The 22,876-nt window shown below is 47.0% G+C and overlaps 1 protein-coding gene and 1 long non-coding RNA gene across 5 annotated transcripts in view; one reads left to right on the top strand and one right to left on the bottom strand.

Annotated features, from left to right (window-relative positions):
• Positions 1 to 22,876, bottom strand: part of FOXN3 (forkhead box N3) — a 396,925-nt gene that overhangs the window by 225,032 nt on the left and 149,017 nt on the right. For 3 of the 4 annotated variants that reach the window (XM_061182797.1, XM_061182796.1, XM_061182794.1), the window contains exons 1-2: positions 9,463 to 9,669; positions 5,180 to 5,736 (exon numbers count right to left, since the gene is read on the bottom strand). In XM_061182797.1, the coding sequence (XP_061038780.1) occupies positions 5,180 to 5,722 (543 nt within the window). In that variant the 5' untranslated portion in view covers positions 5,723 to 5,736; positions 9,463 to 9,669. Of the gene's footprint in view, positions 1 to 5,179; positions 5,737 to 9,462; positions 9,670 to 22,876 lie in introns of those variants that run through there. The other variant, XM_061182795.1, reaches the window with a different exon arrangement.
• The window catches only part of LOC133085642 (uncharacterized), a 42,240-nt gene continuing 31,632 nt past the window's right edge, over positions 12,269 to 22,876 (top strand). Inside the window, exons 1-2 of the long non-coding RNA XR_009699576.1 lie at positions 12,269 to 13,003; positions 14,929 to 14,976. This is a non-coding gene — a long non-coding RNA (uncharacterized LOC133085642). The remainder of the gene's footprint in view (positions 13,004 to 14,928; positions 14,977 to 22,876) is intronic.

Below are 22,876 nucleotides of genomic sequence, written 5' to 3' on the forward strand. Positions count from 1 at the left end.
GGGGGTGTTGCCATATAAGAGGTGCTACATTTTCAAAACTGCCTTTGAAAAAGAACTTCATCCACCAGGATGGAAAAGCGAACATCAAGGGGGCTGGGAATTGGAGGGAGAACTTGTATAAACAGTGTCTATGCAGGGAGAAGGGGCTTTGAACTTGGGCCAGACCTCAGTGGAGGCGACCTGGGAGGCAGGGGGCCTGGGAAGAGCCTGGAAACAGGGAGCTGGAGGGCCATGATAGGCTTTGTGCAAACGCCGACACCCTTCCAGTTGCTTGACAAGGACAGAGCTTGGCCCCATCCTGACAGCACAAAAATATTCTCTATATTTACCTTTCTCTATCCTGTACCCGCAGAGTAAATTCTGAGTTTATCTGGGTTATTTTAATTTCCCTGTAACTCATGTTCATAGGCTACTTTGAGGAAGCACATAGAGATCATCTACAGCAGCGTCTACACTGAGAAAGTGTGCTCAGGCACCAGAGTTAATTTCAGCACATGCCCTTTAGATTTGCAGGGAATTCAGGTGAATTCCTATTGTGCTACTTACTAGCTGTGTGACCTCCAGCAAGTTGCTTAACCACTCTGAGCTTAACTCATCATCTATTTTAAGAATGAAACTAGGGCCTACCTCATAGGGTTGTAATGAGAAAGAAATGATATATTGGGAAAGCACAAAGCAAGTGTGCCATATTAAGTCCACTATTGTTATTATAAAACACCAGTGGTTCTGCACCTTTCCAGGGTCAGAGGTCCCATTAAGAACCTAAAAACCGATCAAACAAAATCTTGAGATCCTCTAGGAAAATGCATAGTCACGTGACATGTTATCAATAATTTCAGGCTGTTTGCAAAGCCTCTCACATTCATAGACCCCAAATTAAGAAGCTTCAAGTAACAATAAACTCTTGCTTCTATAGCTGAGAAAACTGAGGCCCAAGACAGCCATGTATCTCCAGCATCAAAACTAGAACCAGGTATCTTGGCTTCCAATCCAGGCCTCTTTCAACCAAGACAAGCTGCTTATATTTACAAGCTAAAACTGTACTTAAAGCCCTCAGCCCTGGATATAATAAACATATTTCTGTACACTGTTTCCTTTATAAACCCTGTTATGACAACAATGTGTTTTGTTAAAGTGTCAAGAGGGGAAGTAAAGAAAAAGCACAGAAATAGCAACACACACCCCTGAGCCATTATAATCCAGTTTATAAAAAAATTAAAAGTACACTTTACTCCTCATTTACAAATACTCAAGAGAGGTTAGTACATGCTAATCTTATGGTTCCAACTAAGAACTGTATTTAGGAAATAACAAAACTTAATCCCAGACTTTGGACCTCAATCTTGATTGATGTGGGCAAAGGGCATCCATAGATGAAACCGTGAGATGAAAGGCTGATAGGGACTTTGCAGAGGAGGGAGCAGCCGACTCTACATGAACCCACAACACAAGTGCAGCATCCCCAGGAGTGGGTCAACCAGCCTTCCTGATGTGAGGAGGCACGAGACTCGTCTATAAAGTATTCCTGAGGGAAAACAAGCCGGAATGTGATCTAGCCTTTTAGCACTTACTTCCATTTCACAGAATATATGTACAAGGGGACAGAGGAACAAGCTTAATGAAACCCCAGTGAAGCAGACATATTACGTGGAGGGGTCTATTTGACAAGGAAGGGGCAGGGGTCTGCCGTGGATGGAAACAGGCTGAAGAAACAAAGCCAAATGCAATGTGTAAGCAATGTTTGGATCCTTATTCAAACAAACATTTTGTAAACCATCCAGGATATCTGAACACAGATCTGGCTTTAGGTGAGGCCAAAGACCTGTTCACTTTATCAGAGGTAACACTGGCATTGTGGTTATGCAAACTGTTCTTACGTACACTAAAATATGTTGGGATAAAATGACATGAGGGCTAGGATTTGCTTCAAAATACTTAAGCAACAGCAAAAAAAAAGAACGAAGTAAGAGAGGCAAGCCCTTGTTAACTACTAAATCTGGTGTGGGCGGTGATGCTGGTTATACAGAGTCACTGTACTACTGTATGCAGTCACTACTGTACAGTGACTGATTCTCTCTACTGTATATGTTTGAAATTTTCCATGATTGGAAAAAAAACAAAAACAAAACAAACAAACAAAAAAACCTCTATCTTTCAAAGTCCTGTTAGAGATAAAACAGGAAGGAAAAAAAAAAAAAAACCTCTATTCTCACCTAACTTACCCATTCATGAGAATATGTCCTTGATGAAATCTCAGCACTGGAAAGAACCCAAAAGGGGATCTAGTTCAAGGAGTCCCAAATCCGGCTGTAAATCAGAAATACCTATGAAGCTTATCAGAATTTCAGTTTTCCCCAGCCCACCTCAAACCCACTGAATCAGAGTCTCCAGGAAGGGGCCGAGACGTGGCGGTTGTGTGTAAGTGCCGCAGGTGATTCTGGTGCCACCCAGGGTGCTCCCACTCCAGCACCCCAGCCAAGCAGCTGTGCGGCAGGGGACTGTCCCAAGGCCCCCAGGGACAAGGATCACACCACATTCTGCATTCTCATGCTTATGCCAAGTTTAAAACCATGTCCCACACTTTTAAAAAGAAAACAAAAAGCGGAATGGCTAACTCTGCAAACACAGCTCGCAAGGCTTCCATCCTCCCCTTCCCCTGGCATCTTTCTCACCAACATTTGGGCACATTTAGTCTCTGTGTTGCAGCAGAACCTCAGCACGGGAGCTACAGCCAAGTAAAATCCTCTGGGAAAACATGAGCTTACCTGAGAGCCCGAGGAGCTTCCCCTGGGCAGAGTGTGAGGGAAATGCCTTTCCCTTACTCAGCTGGCCACCGGAGAAAACCACAAATGAATGGGTCGAGACCAGTGCCTGAGGGTACCCGGGAGTCGGCCCCTCTCAGGGCAGCCAGCAGCTGGCCCCAGGGTTATCCGAGGAAAGAGGAGTAAAGTGGGGAGTTCACACACCTTGCTTTGTTCTCACAGCATCACAAACCCCGGGAACAAACTCCCAGCCGCAAAAGTGACTGGCATCTGATCTGAAGCATGTTAATACAGGTCGGTACGCCCAGGAAGCCAGAGCTCAACATTTCACAAGATGAACAAACTCAAGCCCTTAAAACCATTCCCTTTCTACAGGCGCTATCTGCGGAATGACAACCATCGCCCCAGGAAAACACGACTCCCAGAGCGGGGCAGGGGGGTGCAAGGGGGAGATGGCGCGCCTGCCGGGGTGCCATCCAACGCCTGCTTGTCACTCCCCAGGCTGATGAATAATACTCCCGGGTCTCTCTGCATACTTTGGAGCTGGTCTTGTTTAACATTTCAGAGTGTGCATTTGCTAAATGACTATTATGTGCCCCGGCGTGATGACAAACACGCCGACCCAGGCATGTGGTAACTTGCGGAATCATTTCACACCAACTTAAAGCCCTGATCATTGCTTCATCAGGGACGTGCTGCTCTGGCGGACCTGACAGCCCTTTCTTCTCTACCTTCTAACCCTGGAATTGCTTCCCAAGATTTTCCCTTTCTTGAGGACCCACCTATATGGAAGTTTTTAAGACCACAGACTTGGTTCTTTACAGGGGAGTGGCGAATTTTCTCTAAGTTCAAGGAATGATCTTAAAATGCTCAGCAGAGCCAAGTCCGGAGGTCAGTCTTCGGATGCCCATTCTGGGATGCGGAGGGGAGGAGGGCAAGTGATGGACACCTGGGGACAACAGCAGTGCCCCCCGATTGTTACAGTTACATAAAAATAAGTACGTAACTGGGAAGGCAGGGCCCAGAGCACTCAGGAGTGTTCACACTTGCACGCTGGATCCAGGCGCCACCTGCACCCACGATCAGCGGCAAAGCTCCTCAGTCTCCACATCTTTCCTCTTCCTGGGCAACACCCTCCTGAAACCCTGCACGCCCACGCTCCATCTTAACATAAACTCGGGGTGAACAGCATCTGCAGACAAACGTGCCCAGTGGCAGCAAGGAAAAATAGGGCTTCACCACTGCCACAGTCGTAGTCTTCCAGGCCAAGGACAAGTAGAATCTTCTCAGGCTCAAGATTCAACTGGAAGCACATACCTGTTCCTGGAGAGAAAGAAATGAAAGGCCCCGACCCTGCACAGCTGCTGAGCCCCCTCCAGAGTGGTCCTGAGCCCGAACCTGAACTTTAAAAAGGATGGAAAGCAGACCGCCAGCTCCACACCACAGCACCACTCACACGGAAACCAAAACCGTGAGAATAGGGCAACACAACAACTTTGTGGAGAGTACGTTTTCTGGCAAGTGATTTTAACTGTGGCTACATTACTTTTCAGAACCCCAAGCTAGGTCACAATTTTGATTTCCAGCTCTAACAGTCAATCCTATTTCTACCGTACCTATCGTGTTCCTTACAAGAAAAATAAAGCAAATTATTAAAACTGTCTTCCTTTAGCGAACCACGAAGCTCGAGCTTTAAAGGCTTTAAAGTCAAAATTCCACCTTCTGAAAGTCAGTCTTGAATGGGAACCTTACCCTCAGCCCACCTTCCGTACTCAGAGGGAGTTTCAAAGTTGCCAGACACGTTGTAGACACCCGATTTCAAGAGAGTCACCTGGGCAATTCGTGTCTTCGGTCTTGGAGTATATAAGGATGCTCAAGTCGCCCCCCGCAATGTCCACCACTGTGCATTTATTCCAGAATCCTGGACCAGCTGCCTTTCTCCCAGTTAATATTCAGAACGAAAATAGATGCCGTTTTTTTCTAGCCCTCGGTGGCAACTTTCCTCAAATATACACACAACACACAGACACACATATATATATATATGTATGTATACACACACACCTCATGGTTCATGGCTGCCCTCAGAATACAGACCTTTGTTTGGTCTCCAAAACCAAAGGGGGACCCACCCACCGACTCTGAAGGACGATGATACTCAGAACCAATCAAGTCTGTAAGCCACTGTTTTGTAACCATGTTCCCCAGTGGGAAACCCTCAATCTGGCTTTAGAAACACCAAACACAGGAAAAGGAAGTTCTTGACAATTATCTAAATGAATGAAATGAGATAGAATTACCCGTTTTATAACTGCTACTTCCATGTGGTGAATTTACATTCCTGAACATTTTTTATTAATGGAGAAACATGTTTAATTTCAAAAAGAAAAACTTGAGTTCCAGACCCAGAGGCTTACCTGACTCCTCTCTTTGTCCACTTTCTTAAAACACTTATTCAAGGACAAATTATGTCTCACTGAGTTTTTCCACCCAGTAGGTGCGTTTGCAAAATACGGAAAATGTTCCAAGATCCAGTTGTAGATATCCTTTACCGGCAGGCGCTTGGTTGGCGAGTCCTCGATGGCCATAAATATGAGGCAGCTGAAGGAGTAGGGGGGCTTGCAGTTGGGGTTCTGCCTGGCATCGTAGGGCATGTCGGAGTGGGCAGGGGATGGGGGCGTGTCATCGTCCAGGTCCTGGACGGGGCTGACGCTCCGCAGGACCGAGTCCCCGAAGCTCTTCAGCAGGTTCTTGCTCTCGTGCAGCCAGTTCAGGTTGGTCAGCTCTTCATCTTCCATGGCCCCCTCTTCTAATCGGATGTCAGGCAGAGAAAAGTCGAGGTCATCGTCTTCCTGAAGGGCCTTGGAGAAACCGCTGCCCCGGTAACACTGACTCAGCCCACTGGAGACACTAATTCCTGAGCTTTCTGGCTTCTTACTGGGAGGCATGACTGGACCCATTTACGTGAAGGCTCCTGGGAAACACATGAGAGAGAAGACGAGGCGGTGAAACCCAAAACAGAGAGGCAGCCATACCCTCCCTAATGATTATGTCCCCCTCCCACCCCTGCCACCTCTGTGGACCCCCTACCACTTAGGAACATCCCCTCACGGCTCCCACACTGAGCGACGTTAACCCACATTCCACCACACAGAGATGCCCGATTAACAGCAGTAAATTCGGTCTACCACGCACATAGCGCAATGACCTGTTACTCCTTAAGTACAAGCCAGGAAATGTTCACAGCACCTTTAATGTGCACATGCCAAGAAAAGAATGGGAGGGGGAGGGGTGGATTGGGAGTTTGGGATTAGCAGATGCAAACTATGATATATAGAATGGATAAGCCTACTGTATAGCACAGGGAACTATATTCAATATCTTATGATAAACCGCAATGGAAAAGAATACAAAAAAGAATATATATACGTATAAAATCACTTTGCTGTACACCAGAAACTAACACAACATTGTAAATCAACTATACATCAAAAAAAAAAGAATGGGAAATCCCACAATGCCTTCTTCCTGATCTATGAAGACTCCCACTGTGACCCTGGAAAAATCAGTTATTTCCTGCTGCCTCAGTTTACCTATTATACATGAATATGTACAAAATTCTTTCGAGCCGCACAATAAACACCACAAAATAAGCGCAACCACAGCCCATGTCACTTTGGGTGACAGGTCTCACTGTTTATCTTTCTCAAAAAAAATAAGGACATACCTATAAGTTTAAGGCCAGTTGGTTCAGATTAAGTTCAGCTCTTTCCATACAAAGACCGCTGCAACTGACTAGGAATCAGAACTATGGCTATGATGGGCATCAATTTGGTAGTGTTTTATTTGATTTTTTTTTTCCTTCTTTCACCACAAGTCATGACCTAAAACTGCAACTTTAACAACACTTGGCAAGTCTAAAGAGTGATGCCAAGGAATTCTGTGGATTCAAACTGGAGGAGGAAGTACATTTAATCTCTTTGGGACACTACAATCTGAACAAAAAAGTGAGTAACGTCAGACACCACACAAATACATGGGAATGTGAAGATAAGCCATTAACTGAAGTTAAAATTGGTGAAGAAAGTCAGGAGAGCAACCAAGAGCTTCAAGACAGGAAGGCAAATCCAACAAAAACTGCTACAGAATTCTACTCTACCCCTCCCCCACTGTTATCAATGACCTAGAACAGGGAGTAAAATATCTGATGAGGAAAGACAATGGGGGAGGTGACAAGTCCACAAACAGAATGACCCCGACAGATACAAGGCACGTTCAACCCTTGAGCACTCAATGTGAGATGGAAAGAACAGTCAGATAATGAAAGAGGTCTCCCACTCTCCGTCTACAGTGCTCAGACAATGCGCTTGGTGTCTGTTTTATCCTCCACCCCACCCCTGAGTAAGAAGATCAAGCAGTCTATCTAGAAAAAAGAATGACCACATCAAGAGCAAAGACATGATCATTCTAAGGCTCGAAATGCCCACTGATAACATGCCTAAAATAACTGCCACTTCAGCTAGGGAAGCTCTAGAATGAGATTCTAGAAAGCATAATGTGGGGCACTAAACAGCTAGTCAAAGGTGCCTGAGAATGGCAGCAGACCCCCTCCCCAAAAGTGGACAAACAGAACCTACAGACCAAAGGCTTGGGGGGGGGGGGAGCTCTCTGGAGCTGCTGGTAGATGTCCAACGCTAAGGAGAGAAAACATCCACAGAGACCAAAGTCCCATGGAAGCAGGGCAGTTCAGATACCTACCTCGGGTTCATCCACAGGGAATATTTTTCCATCAAAAAAGGAGGTTAACCTGAGTAGTATGGGACACATTTTAAAGAATAATCTAGTATCTTAAATTTGGGGGTAAGACAGAGACCAGCCTGATTCTCCTTTTATCTTCTTTACGAGCAAATCAAAATTAGGCTTGTCTCTCTCAAAGTTCCCACGTACCCCCATCAAAAAACCTAATTTTCTGATAACCAGGAATATCCACATGGTCGAGTACAAAAGAGAACAACGACCCAGCCACTGAAGTCAACTTCAGCTCCAGAGGAAAGTTTTATGTCTCCTGAGCTTCCAAACAGGAAAATTATATCATGGCTGACAGTAAAGTAATTTAATTGCACTGTTGCTATGACAACATGCTGCTCTCTTTCTTTTTAATTTGCTTATTTGTCAGTAGCTTCCCAAAGGAACCAACACGCTATTCTCCACGTTTTCTTTTGTTTTAAACAAACATTGCCAGCAATATGGTTTTATTAGAAAAACAGCACTGTCAAGAAAAGAGGGTTACTGGGGCCCAGCACCCGTGGATCATTTGTCTGCTTTGTGTTTCTGTGCCCCCCATGTTCTCCAACTGTTAACTGCATCCCTATAAATCCCGCATTTTATAGCAACGGTATCAAGAGCTGCTGATCACTACAGTTCCATTTTAAAAAACAGTTCCCAGAAACCACAGCTGAGGAGTTTTCCTTATTATACTCTAACTACATAATTCACCAAATCTTTTTTTCCTCCTATTTTAGAAGGGGGAAAAAAAAAGAATCCGGATCATGTGAGTCTGCAGTTAAGCAAACATTTTTTAATCTGCTGCCAATAAGGTTGCTCCACCGGATCCGCAAATAGTTATTCACTAGTGACCTCCTTAACAATTTTTCGGTTTGCTATTGGTTACGTTCCTCACACGCACACCCTCTTCTTGTTTTTTTATGACTTGCTGTGTTTTCTTATCTTTTTTTTCTTTTTAACGGAGAAAATGCAGCAGGAAAGCTAGTTTCTTGCCCACTACCAGAGGGCTCCAAATAACTGACAAAGACATTACTGGCCCAGCTCTGAACAGATGTTCAATGTGAACTTTAAAAAGTTGAGAAATCCTCTCCAAGCCGAGCAGGGCAGTTGCGAGTTTGGGGTGGAGGGGGCAACCCCCCCTCTGCGCGCGCGCACGCACGCACGCGCTCCACTCCCGTCTACTGTACTTGTCAAAAACATTTCAAGGGGACCTGCGGGAGCGGCGATTGGCTGCGTCCCGCGTCAATCAGCGGCGTTGCCAGGCAACGGGGAAACTGCTCTTCTCCCCGTATACAGTGCAATTGGGAGCTCGCATACCTTCACTGCCGGTCAGATGTCATAAACCTTTTATTGGCCGCACCGCGGCGAGCCTTAAAAACACATCAATAAAAGCCCGCCGTCCCCCAACTTCTCCAGGACCCAAGGAGGGTTTCAAAGAGGGCCGGGGTGAGGAGGAGTCAAGCCTCGAGAGTCTCCGGAGACTCTCTCTGCCGGTGCCAAGCCTGCACAGTTTGGGGAGGGGGGGGGGGAATCTTTGTTAGGAGGCTGTCTGTCGGCTTGGGGTCTCCCCTTGATCGGCACCCCCTGCCCCGGCCCGGAACGGCGGGGATCCAGTCCTTCGCGGACAATACTAACTCTGTTCCTTTAGGGCGGCTTTTCGGAAATCGAGGCACCGGGAAACAGCCCGCACGTCGGGGCAGGAAACTCTTCGGACTGGGCAACTTCCCCGCTCGGGGGCTCCCGTCTCCCCGCCCGGCCAGGCCCCCCAATCCCGGGCCCTCTCACCCAGGAACTGCGGAGTCCCCGGTCTGCCGAGAGCGGCGAGGTCGCCTCCTGGACGGCCTCGAACGACTGCCCCCGCGCCGAGTCACCCCAATCCCATTTGGGCGCGGGCGGGAGCGGGGAGCAAACTCACCTGGCCGGAGCGGGGCGCGGGGACGCGGGGGCGCCGCTGCCCTTCAGCGGGAGCCGACAAACTTTCGCAGGCGCCCAGCGGGCATCGCTTGGTGGCCCGGCTAAGGACGCGCGGACGCGGCGCGGCGAGCCCGGGGCGGCGGGCGGCAGGGGCGCGGGGGTCGCGGCGCGGCATGGGACCTGCGGCGTCCGCCGGGCGCGCCGCGCGTCCTCCCGCCGGCCCCGCCGCTCTCCCCGCCCCGTCCCGCCTCCCGCTCGCCTCCGCCGCGGCGCGTCGGGCCGGGGCGCGCCGAGCGGCGAGAAATTGTTTCCACTGCAAACAAAAAAAGGCGACACATGACCAGGCAGGAGGAGGGGAAGCGCGGGGAGAGAGGGGAGCGGAGGGGAGGGACGGAGCGGAGGGGGCGGAGGGAGCGGGAGAGAGGGAAAACGTGGGCCGGGCCGCCAGCGGCCTGGGGCGCGGGGCGTGGACCCGCCGGGGCGGCCCTTGCCGGAGCTCCCCGCGCCACGATCGGCCCTGCTACCCGCGCCCGGGCGCTCCCGAGGCGCAGCCGGAGCCGAGACCCGGCTGGGCCGCGCGGACTCGCTTCCCGCGGCGTCGCGGAGCGGGAGTGGCCGGCGCGGGCTCTGCGACCCCGGGCAGCCGCGACCGTGATCGGCGGGTCTGGTAGGGCGGGCAGCGCGCGGCCTGTCCCTTCCCCGGGCTCTGGCCACGCGGGCCGGCGGGCGCCGCGCCTCTGGCAACGTGTCGCCGGAACGCTCCTACCCATCCGCATGCCTTACATGGCTCGAAAGTAAAAATAAAAAGAATTACGATGCGGGCGAGGCTTGCGAGGGGGAGAAGAGATTCCACTTCTCCCCAACTACGGCGTCCTGGCGGGACTCCCGGGGCCATCCCCAGCCCTCCTCCAGCTGCCACCTCGTGCCCCGGGAGGAAAGGCACAAAGGCACCGCAGCCTCCCGCCCAGGTGGCTGCTCCTCTCGTCTGTCCGCCGGCGCGTGTCTGCCGGGGAGGGAGGGTGGCCATTACAGAGTACAGAGCAAGAGGCCCGTCCTGAAGGCCAAACCGTGGGGCCTCCAGTGGGTCGTGCTCAACGCCCCAGCCGACCTCTAAGCCTCCAGCGAAAACAAGCCTCATGTCTTTCATATTTAGAGCTTTCAAGAACCCCACCGACAACTCGCAGGGCCACCACTCCAAGTCTTTAGGCGCCTCCAAAGATGGGCCACCCGCTGCTAAAGCCACACCAAGCAGCAGCCTTTGGAGAGGATGAAAGGAGAGTCCAACAGGACACCCTGGTGGTGACATAAATAAAAATATGATTGCACACCACGCCCAGATAACCAAATCAGTAGGTTCCTGCACAGAAGAGAATCCCAGGTCATTCTGCCAGCCACCACCTGAGCCAGAGGACAGGCCCTTTTGAGCTCTCTGAAAACCGCAGGGAAACCAGTGAGAAGGCCCAGAGTGATCTCCCTCAGAAACCGCTCCAGGTTGCAGTACCTTGTAACCTAGCCAAAGGGGGAGAAAAATCCCACCGGGTTTCTGAGTTTTTTTAATTTCCAAAAATAAGGAAACCCCAATCAATCTGAGAGTCGTTCCACTTCACAAAGCTCCAAGATGGTGGGTGGTAAGTTTTCAGCAGGGCACTCACCACAGGCCTTATTACTTACCAGTGCCAAGGCAAATCCCACCCACCTGGGAGATGATTCAGAGGTGAAGGCCCAGGGGCAGCCTGAGGTCATCCAGCCCCACCCCTTTAATTACTGAACACTTGACCTACCCCAAGTCACTAAGCAAAAAGCGTGAAGCAAGAGGGACAAAGGAGATATATCTGAAGTCCTGAGTTGGAGTTTCTAAAGGTCAGAGGTGGTAACAAAGCCGGCACAGGAGCTCAGCCTAATGCAGATACCTCCATCTGCCGATCAGATGAGGCTGGTGAATCTCTTATCAAAGGAACCAAGGCCAGAGACCTTTGCTGGCTTGGGGAGGAAGAAATAGTCCTCTTCCGTCCTCCCCTTCAACTGCCAGGCCCCAAGCCTCCCCACACGACCACACTCACACCGTAGGTGGAAATCTCTATGTTAAGTAGAGGTGGCAGGTATGTTGACCCCTTGTCCTTTCCTTCTTCCTCAGAGCTCAAAAGGACGGGATGTAAGCACGTGGTTACTGTACAAGGACTGTGTCTAAAGCAGCCATCCTATGTGAACAGAAACTTAAAGACGCAGCAAGCTTTGGGCCAGAAGCAGCCCCTAAGCAGAGGGTGGAGTAAGGTGAGGTAAGCTGCCTATCGTGAGCTCACCTCTCTTTCCCTCTGCGGCTTTTGGTTTCTTCCATTCTCATACATATTTCTTAATTTCTCTCTCCCGTTACCAATGTAGCACAAGTTGTGAGAAAGTATCATCAGCCTGAAGAGGAAGTGGTGGACCAGCCCTGCCTGACGTGGAGAGCAGGGTACACGTGGTTGCCTGTCTGTCTGAAATGGGGAATCCAGACCTTTGCTAAAAGCCAAAAGAAGGCTTAGAGTGGCCTTTCCACCTCATAATTCCATAGACTCCTGTCTCTGGGACCTGCTCCCTGACAAAGGGGGGCAGGAGCCAAATTCGCTTAACAACAGCCTCATTCTCAATTCCCCTCTTGAACTTTCAGGAAGTACCCTTCCTTGTGCCTTAGAGCCGGAGAAGCCTCAAAGAAACAAGTGGAACTGTTTAAATCATTGTTTTACAGACACGTTTGACAGCAGAGTCCTAGGTGTGCTCTAGAACTCACTTTGGGCAACAAATTTCCTGACTGGGGACTTGATGGGACCTTTCCGCAGCCCTGTCTGGGCCTGGGCTGAGAGTACTTGTATCTGGGAGCGGGAGAACCCAGATTCTAGCCCAGTCAGTCTGCAGTCAGCATGGGACCCCAGGTTCCTCCTCTGTGGAGAGGACTGGCCCTCGCCGTGGTGTTTTGTGCTTTCTTCTCCAGCATGCTTCTCTGCCCTGGAACACTAAAGCCCCTCCCCCATCACTGGTTATTTAGCCAACATGATTATTTATGAACAGTTCAGTGTAAAGCCCCGCGATCCCTCTCGAGGCCATCGTAACAACCGAACTGATGGCAGTGAGAGAGGGCTGCAGGTGAGAAGACCTGAGGGACTTTCAAATACGAGGAGGAATCTGAGGCAGGCCTGGAAAGACGGGCTTCTGAACAGGATCCTTCACATTGACTCCAGGGAAAAGGATACCCAAGTGGGAACTTGGGTCAAGCCTGGGACACGAAGCACAGCTGGACTGCGTGGAACTGGGGCGTCATGAGGCGGTTTTCCTCTCCATCCATCTCTTTCCCTCTGAGACCAAGTTGTCTTTCCTACCTCCCTCTATATGTCTGTCCACTCTCCTCCCTGAAGGCTGGCTTCCTCTCCTCATGTATCACCACACATGGCTGCCAGCAGCAAAGGACCTTCTGATTGCCAGCACCCACCACCTTCAGACTGCCTCAGCCTTCCGCTACACAGTTCAGATTCCCAGGGAAATAATCTGATTGGCTTGGCCTAATTCAGGTAACTCTTCCCTTCTCCCCTCCAAACAGCAGGAGGCATAGTAGAACCATCTAGTATAACAGGACTGGGGAGGGGAAGGGAGGTGACTTTGGAAGGAGAATAATAAACATAGGTCCATAGAAACGGGGAAGGGACATTCTAGACCTGAGCTTCTCAATTGGGGATACCTGGGAAGCCACACCTAATAGATCAGAATCTCCTAGGACAGGTCCCAGGCATATGCACTTTGAGAAAGCGCCACAGCACAAACTGCTTTTCCAGACAGGAGACATGAATGGCGCATACAGATTTATCAACTATGACTTGACTGTATTAGAAGATGCATTCAGGACTTCCCTGGTGGCGCAGTGGTTAAGAATCTGCCTGCCAATGCAGGGGACACGGGTTCGAGCCCTGGTCCAGGAGGATCCCACATGCCGCGGAGCAACGAAGCCCGTGCGCCACAACTACTGAGCCTGCGCTCTAGAGCCCACGAGCCACAACTGTTGAGCCCGTGCACCACAACTACTGAAGCCCGTGCGCCTAGAGCACATGCTCCGCAGAGAGAAGCCACCACAATGAGAAGCCCATGCACCGCAACGAAGAGTAGTAGCCCCCGCTCACCGCACTAGAGAAAAAAAGCCCGCGCGCACAGCAACGAAGACCCAAGGCAGCCAAAAATTAATTAATTAATTAATTTAAAAAAAGAAGATGTATTCATTCCTTGAACAAATATACTGAGTGCCCACCAAGTACATGACGTTATTAGGTTCCAGGGATACGAAGTTTTTGTTCCTTATGGAGCATGCATATTAGTGGATAAGCGAGGAAACATCCTATCACAAAACTTCCTGAATGCTAAGGTAAGCAGTTTATGTACAGTAATCAGAGGGGAAGAGGAACTCATTGAATAGTTTTGGATCCAGAAGTTGTTCTATCAGAAATATGCTTTAAAAAAAAGAATAGCTTGCCTCTAGTAGATAAGTCCTAGAGCCCTAATACACAGTACAGTGATTATAGACAACAAAACTGTATTATAAGCATTAAACTTGCTAAGTGACTAGATCTTAATTATTCCCAATGCTAGAAGAAATGATAATTATGTGACACAATAGAGGTATTAGCTAATGCTGTAGTGGCGATAATATTTCAGTATAAATGTATCAAATCAGTATGCTGTACACCTTAAACTCACACAGTGTTATATGTGAAATATATCTCAATTTTTAAAAAAGAAGAATGGGATCATGGATCCAGATTTGGGAGCGGAAAGAAGGAAATGGAAGACCAAAAGTAGACAGAACCAATCCGAAAACACCACAGTAATCCATACAAAAAGAAACAAAGATTATCTTTTTTAACATATTTTTTAATAAGAAAAAATGTTAAAATAGTAAAATAGTGTTTCCCTCTGCGGGGTAGAGTTATGGGGTAATTTTTTTGCCTGCTTCTCTCATACTTGTCTATATTTTCCAAATTTTCTACAATGAGCACCCAACACATTTATAATGTTTGAATAATAAAAGGGGGGTTCCATTAGAGCAGCGGTTCTCAAACCCGAATGTGCATCAGAATTACCTGTAGGGCTTATGTAAACTCAGCTTGCTGGCCGCCACCCCCAGAGTGTCTGACTCCGTAGGTCTGAGCTGGGGCCTGAGAGTTTGCATCTCTAAGAAGCTCCTAGGTGCTGCTGCTGCTGGTCCAGGGACCACATTTTGGGACCCACTGAATTAGAAAGTAGTCAGTGAGACTGGAAAAAATGAATGCGTGAGAGGCTTCACAGGAAGAACCAAGAGAATCTATCCAATGACTGAATATGAGAAGACAAGAGATTATGTTCAAAGATAACTCCTTAATTGTGAGTTGACTAAGTCTTTTTGAGATAGCATGTGAGAATGCTGTTCATCGTAGTAAAATAGTTCCTCACTTCCTTCCCTCCTTTGCAGAAGGAAGAGACACCCAAGGACCACAGCTGGAAGACCCTCCATCTCTTGGTGAGTTTCAAAGGCTCGTTCAAGCATCCTTTGGGCTTTCCGGTCATCCCCTCTTGGGGTTTTCCTCTTGTGCGTCCTTGGTGTTTACCTGACAGGTTCTGAAGGGTGGTGCCTGGGAAAAGGCTTATTAGAATTTCTCCAGCAGGGATTAGAGCCAGGAGGCTTATATGAAGAGGGAAGGAGGGCTGTGGAGTAAGGGAAAGTACAGCTGAACCCGTGGAGGGACATTCATTAGCTCAGGTGCCCTAGCCAAAGCCGAGCCTATCAAGTCACCTGCTGGAAGCAAAATGGAAAATATAGAACCTGTCAACTCCTCTTTGAGCATAAACAAAAGTATGAGCTGATGATCCAGAATCCAGATTTAGTCAATTCATTCAGTCAAAAAGTACTTATTAAGCATCTAGCTATACCATGCCCAGTACTGTGTGGAGGGCACTGGGAAGGAACTGGGAGAAATAAAAGATGTGGCACTTGCCCTCAAGGATGTGGAAGATTCAGTGAGCATTTATGAAGCAACCACAAACACACACAGAGAGCCTAATACCAAGACCAGAGCTGATATAGCTTAGTGGCCTGGGACTACGTTCGTATTCTCACTTCACCACATACTAACTGGGTAACCTTAATCAAGGTACTTAGCTTCTTTCTCTCTACCTAGTTTCCTCACCTTTATTTTTTTTTAATAAATTTATTTTTTTATTTGTTTGTTTGTTTGTTTTTGGCTGCGTTGGGTCACGGGCTTTCTCTAGTTGCTGCCAGCGGGGGCTACTCTTTGTTGTGGTGCGCGGGCTTCTCATTGCGGTGGCTTTTCTTGTTGCTGTGCATGGGCTGTAGGTGCACAGGGTCTAGGTGCACGGGCTTCAGTACTTGTGGCTCGCGGCCTCTAGAGCGCAGGCTCAGTAGTTGTGGCGCACGGGCTTAGTTGCTCCACGGCATGTGGGATCTTCCCGGACCAGGGCTCGAACCCTTGTCCCCTGCATTGGCAGGCGGATTCTCAGCCACTGTGCCACCAGGGAAACCCTTAGTTTCCTCATCTTAAAAAAAACGGGGGAAAGATGGAGGATACAGCAAGACCCACTTCGTAGGGTTGTGATAAAGATTAAATGAATGAATATCCGTAAAACACATGTAACAGTGCCCTGGCACTTAGAGCTATTTTTGTTAAGTAAATAAATCATAAGGAAAATAATGACATATTTGACTACAAAACAATTTAAACTTTGTATGTAAGACCAGAAGTCATAAATCAAGTTCAAAGACAAAAAAGAAAACAAGGAAGTATTTGTCATACATATGAAAAAGGGTTAATATTTTAAATCTATAACTCTTACAACTCAATGAGAAAATTATCACCCTAATGAGAAATGGGGCAAATTCACAAAAGGAGAAACACAAATGGCAATATACCCATGAAAAGATGCTCAGCCTCAGTAAAAAAAACAAAAAAGCAAAGAAATCCCAGAAATGCCAGTTCAAGCAATTGTGATATCTCATTTCATCCATCAGATTGGCACAGACTTAAAAAGAATAACCACACCAATATTGGTGTGGGTATCGGAGGAACGTGACTTGGTATAACTATTTAAGAGGGCAGTCTGGTGAACTGAATTAAAACTTAAGCGAGCCTGGTCATTGACTCTAAATTTCCAGCTTCTACGAATTTATCCTAAGGAGATGCCAAAGCAAGACAGTAAACTTCCCCACCAGAATGCCTACCCCCATGAGATAATAAGCCCCATAAAACCAGGATCCATACCTATTTTATTCAGCAGCGTACACAAGCAAAGTTACTCCAGTGTCTGACACACACAGAAGACACTCAGTCAATATGTATTGAGTGAAAGCACTGAAATATGCAACAGTGTTTTCAGGTGGATGTTTATTGGGACATTGTTTTTTAAAATCGTGGTACCTTGGAAACTGCCAAAATAAGAGGCTAGAGGCATGTTATTAAATTATATGGGCCACAGTTACCCGTGTTTCCTTTGTTCCCTTCTACTTGCATTTTCCAGTCGTTTGAAGTGAAGCTTTCCCTTTTCTGAATCACTTTCACATTCTCATATACTGTATGTGTGAAACAATTTGCAAACATTTCATAAAGTAAGAGTTTGGGGGAAAACAGATATGTTGGCAAAACTTCTCACCAAATTGAAGCATTTTGTGATCTTTTCAATCAGAAGGGACAAAATGATCCCTTTCTGAAAAGGCTGGTGCTCCAAGCAAACAAGAGAATTGCTAAGTATAACAAACGTTATACCCTGCGTAATGGGGTCTATTGTCTGGTTGTGGGAAAGCTTTCAATTTATTGGTTTTGAGTATCAAACGTTTTCTACAAACTCTTATGTAGCTTCAAAGATGAGGGAAAATACTCTTGAATTAAGAATTTGTGGGGAAGGGGGAACATTTACTCTCCGTTTCCAGATGGATCTTCTATGACACCTTATGCTTCTGAGGGACCAAATGTGGTTGCATCTTTTTGGTTGTTGTTTTTTTAAATCTGACAGAAAAATCTGTGTCCAGCTGAGGTACACTCTGCATGGCCAGAACTACTCCTGCTTCTCTTGCCCTCCCAGGGATACTCCCTACAGTCAAAAGCTTGTCCTAAAGGAGGCTGCCCCTCTGAGTACTTGGATTCCATTTATCTGCAGTCAATTCTTATTATTCAGTCAAACACTGAATTAGCAAATATTGAACCACTGCTCCTAGAGGAAATCTAGGGTTAGGTTCCTGCGAGCCACTGGTCACAACATTTTCATTAACTGATCAATACATTACCTTATTTTCTCCGATTCCGTTTAAAGACACCTGATTTAATATATATTGTTGATTCATTAACATTGAACTCATGGCCACCAGCACTACAACTCATGTCTGAACAAAGCTTATCGAACACAGGAAAAGCTTGTCTTTTCTCCACACGGCAATCACAATCTTCTGGCACTTAGGAACACAAGATAGCACTTCAGCACCTGTGATTGGGTGCCATTTTAAACAGCAAAATCGCCAACAAAAAGCACACCAAAAAAGTGACACTAAAGAGACATTTAAAAGGACGCTTGTTTACAGTATGAAAGCTGAAACAAAAAGGCGGAGAGTTGCTTTGTCTCAGCTGGGAATGTGTGTGTTGGATTACTCATATTTGTTGCCACTCTGCACGTGTCCACGAATGACCATGAAAGCACCACAAATATTGATTTTATGATTACAAATAAATTTTAGCAAGTAGGAGAATTTGCAAATATGGAACCCGTGAAGAATGAAATCGATTGTATTTAATTGGCCACTTATTCAGTGCCAGTGAGTGTTCTAAGACTTTGCAAATATTCACTGTTTCAGCCTCACATTAACCATGTGAGGTAGATACTGTTATTATGGCCATCTTATAAATGAGGAGCCTGAGGCACAGAGAGGTTTAGCCACCTGCCCAAGGTCACACAGCTGGTAAGTGATGGGGCTGGGATTTGAACCCACACAGTTTGGCTCCAGAGTTTAGAGCCGTGTTCCTACCAAGGGAAGCTTCAGATCAATCCAGAGCATTTGGTTTTGTCTTAAAGAACCTCTTAGAGGTCAAGGATGTAAAAGGCCAGAAGCAGTGGGGTTCAAGAAAGGAAAAATTGTGACCAGGAGATAGAAGGAAAAAAGGAACTTTTAAGCTGAATGAAAAGGGACTACTTTCAAAAAGACAAAGTTCAGCTTCTATTTCATAATCAACATGGTATGGTGTACCTTTGTAATAAAAAATAAATCAACTAGCTACTGAGTGTCAAACAGACTAAGTGCCTTGAGAGGCAAGGACCCCGTCTTACGCTTCTCTTCTGCTCATAGCATGTGGAATTAGTGGTAATCAAAAAAATCAATCACTTAACAGGAAAAAAAATGCTCTTTTTTATTCCTCTCTCAAACTGGTATCTAATAACTCTACAGATCAGTGAAAGAAAAGTAGCATCATCAACCTTTTCCTCCTCCAACGTTTTTAAGAGCATTTATTGTTTTCCCCTCTTCAGCAAGTACACCAAGTACCACAGTCTCATGGGTCTCGGTGACTATGTCTGCCAAAGTCTTAACCGTGCCAAGAAATAACTTCTCTCATTTTACTTTTTCGGAGGGATGTGAAAGAAAACAATCAATTCTTCTCCTTCAGATTGTCTTTTTAAAACAAAGTAAAAGCTCCGAATTTGGTGAACTCTCTGGGAAACATTACATAGATTAAAAATGTTATCAACATATTTCCCTGCTGTACAAAGTTCTTTTATGAAGATAAGCAAGTTAATTTGTTACGACAGCCAAACCTGAAGTCTCTTCTCTACTGGGTAGTGCAATTCACCCAACACTTTCAGTTTTTAAACCCTGACTCCTTCCAAAAATAGCATCTCTTGTGCCTTCAATATTGTGATTCAGATGCAAGCAAAACGTGCCCATAAAGTGTGAGGCATGAGTGCCTGTGAGTGCTCCATCACTAAGGGGTGGAGGCTGGGAAGGAAGTGGCTAACTGGATTGCTGTCTTTCTGTGGGTGCGATCGACAGCACCTCATTTCTCTGTACTCAAAGACATGTGACTCTGGCTCCAAAGATTTGGCCCCTAAACAACCAGGCATTTCTTCTAGAGAGGAATACTGAGCATGTTTCCTCCTTGCCTCGGGGCCAGCTGTCTGACAATATGGATCCCAGAAGGGGGTGCTGCCCACATTGGTGATGGCAGCCATTAGTGCCTGTTGCTCATAGCTAATGTCAAAGAGACCTCAGCACGGGGGTGCAGGCGGTTGGCTGAGACTCCCCGGGCAAGCATCCATGCACCAGGAGCGCCAGCAGAGGCAACCCGAGGGCCAACGTGAGCATGCCACAGAGTCCTGGACTTCCAGATGGAGTCCAGTCCCAGAGAGTGGACGTCAGAGCTCTCCGGAGGCTGCCCAGGCCAAGTTCAAAGGGAGGGATGAGCGTCATGACATCCGTTCCAAAGCAATCCCACCTGCTATTGGCATGCCCAGGCTCATCTCCCCCTCATACCAGCCCCCAAGGCAAGTCTCCAAGGGCACAGTAAGGAGGCAGCTGCAACCATTTGCTTTCTCTTAATGATCTGAACTGGGAAGACGTAGAGATGGGGAAGAAGTAATGGCCATTCCCAGTGATGTGGACCCTCCAGTTGGCTGGGCTCCTGCAGGGTCGTCTTGTCGATCTCTTTGTAGGAAAAACGTGGTTCTCTTTGGCCTTGGGAATCTGGCTGGGCAGCTTTGCTGGAATAAGTTTCTTCATCCACAGACACCCGCACCACACGGATGCTGAGGACTGGAACTGATGCAAACCTACTCGGAGACAGCCGGCTCCCTCCAAACTCCAGCGACGTCTCCTTGCCTGCAACGCCTGCCGCCATGGGACGGCCTGGCTCAGCCGCTCAACAAGGGCTCCCTCGCTTGCTGCTGTGGTAGAACTTGAATATCAAACCATGCACCAAGGGGATCCTACACAGGAGTTGCTAGGAAAAAAAGCTCACTCCATCTACTTCATTCTTGCTGGCAGACGCAACTAAAAGATCATTTTTAACCCCCGAAAAACTCATTTAAACTTGGGGTGCAAAAGGCATCTGAAATGTGAGAGTCCCTGGGCCGGCACAGGAAGAGAAGGAGAAGGTTTCAAGGAAACACAAAAGCAACACAGACCTAAATGGGTGAGCAGGCTGCCTGACAACAGGCAGCCAACTGCCAAACTGTCATTTTGCTCGGCGGCTGAACAGAAGGCTCGAGTAATGACAACCACAAAACTCATTTAAAGTCTGAAAAGGTGACTAATGAGCTCATTCATGCTGCCCATAAATTATTCACTACAACACTGATCCCACTCAAGACAAACAGTAAAGTAAACTTTAAACACAGACACCGCTGGCCTCCAAAGTAGAACGAGTTATGTCTGTAAAACTTTTCACAATGAGGGATACTTGTCTCTCCCTCCGTCCATTGTCACATTCATTCTTCTGTTTACTTTTTTTACTGCCTTTAATCAAGTTTAAGCAGACACAGCTGTTAGACATTTATTTCTCTGTTGAGTTTTTTCCATTAGTTATTACGAGCAATCATGATGCTCTAAAAATAGCAGCAAATTATATTCTCTCGAAATTGAAGGCTGACCTTAAAATGAAGCCCAGGTCTTCGGAAATAATATTCATATGCACATGTTGGGTGAGTGACAGCCCTGCACAAAGGCGAAACAAAAGTGCATTTTCCACTCTTTGAGAGGTTTGCAACTCGCTTCCAAATTTCCTTAGGTTCTAGTGGAAACCGGTTGCTTTAACATCTGACAAGACAGAACCTGCTTCCAATGGTCATGTTTTGGTTGAGATTTTCATGAAAACTCACCATCTTAACAGAATAAAAGGGGAAATGTCTCATTTAGGCTGTTCAGCACAGATAAACCCAGCCGCAGGTTTGTTGGAAACCCACCACATTGCTGCAGACTGCTTTCAGTTTCCTGTTTAATATTAAATAAAGAATTTTAGCTCTTCTGTTTTTACAAACTGTGCTGTTTGCAACTACTGTCACCACTGAAAGCATTATGACTGTGGAGAAGTAGTCCTATGTTTTTCAAACCTTTTTTAAATCTTAGTATCTGTTTCCAAGACGCAGTAAGAGTTAAAGAGTTAAAAATAGTCCTCAAATAAGTACTTACATTAGTTCTTGGTCAGATCGCTGAACATTATGTATTTTTAAACTGCTTTGAATACTTTGAACAGGAGCCACAGAAAAGCCACAGAAAACACTCATAGTCAAATACCGCCAGATGGAGGTTCTGAATAACCAAAAGTGAAAGCAGAAAGGTCTGAGGCTGAGTCGTGCCCTGTACACACCTCAAGATTACAGGAAAAAAATGAATGATTCCCCGGTCTTGGGCAGGGGACCCTTGCATATAACATATGAGAAATAACACATGGAAGGCCAATTCAGACCAGGGCTTGAACTTCAACGTGAGACCGGGTCAAGCTCTATCTCCATTTAAGGAAAATCTTTCACATTGTTTTCAGTTTCTTGCACATGAACTAAAGACTTGTCCAGCCATTTCTGTTGTCTGAAATGCAAAGCAAGTTTTTCTCTTAAAAAAAAGAGGAGTCCTGCAATATTTATAGCAAAGTACTTTGCCACCTACCGACAGCAATCTGGTGGTTCTTCACGTGTTTGCATGTTTTTTACCCAAGTTTCTGTATCGAGTAAGAAGCCATTCTTTCAGTCCTCTGTGCAAGAGAGTTCTTGCAGATTTGTTGCTGTTGTTGTTTGAATCAAACATGTAAAAACCCAATTCCATCCAAAGAAACTGAGACGTCTAAAATGGCATCCCGTTGAAGTCTCAGCTTCTCTACCACTCTTCGGAGACTAACTAGATTTCTGTCACCTCTCTGTGGAAGGGTGGGGACAAAATAGTGCTTTGAAACCGAGCCACAGGGGGCTCTTCCCTAGTAACATGTCTGACAGGCAGAGTTCGCCTCTCTCTTCATTGGTGGGAAAGCCGGCTTGTCCAGAGGCCACCCTAACACCACCTTACTCCGAACTGTCCTGAGGAGGACCAAAGGGAATGTCAATTCTGCCTGAGGCTGTTCAAGGCACCTAAATAACAAAAGCCAAAACAATGAACACCAAGTACCTGATTACTGCAATCCAAAAAATTATACAGCATACAAAACAACAAAAGCTGTCCAATGTTTCCTACGTGCCAGGCACCACGCCAAGAGCTTTACCTGCATTATTTATTTTATCCTTCCATTATCCTTCCCAGGTAGGGGCTGTCATCCTCTTTTACAGATGAGGACACTGAGGCTTAAAGAAGTTAAGTTACGGGGCTTCCCTGGTGGCGCAGTGGTTGAGAATCTGCCTGCTAATGCAGGGGACACGGGTTCGAGCCCTGGTCTGGGAAGATCCCA

The sequence above is a fragment of the Eubalaena glacialis genome, chromosome 2 (genome assembly GCF_028564815.1).
Source record: "Eubalaena glacialis isolate mEubGla1 chromosome 2, mEubGla1.1.hap2.+ XY, whole genome shotgun sequence".
In the NCBI taxonomy this organism is placed as follows: Eukaryota; Metazoa; Chordata; class Mammalia; order Artiodactyla; family Balaenidae; genus Eubalaena; species Eubalaena glacialis.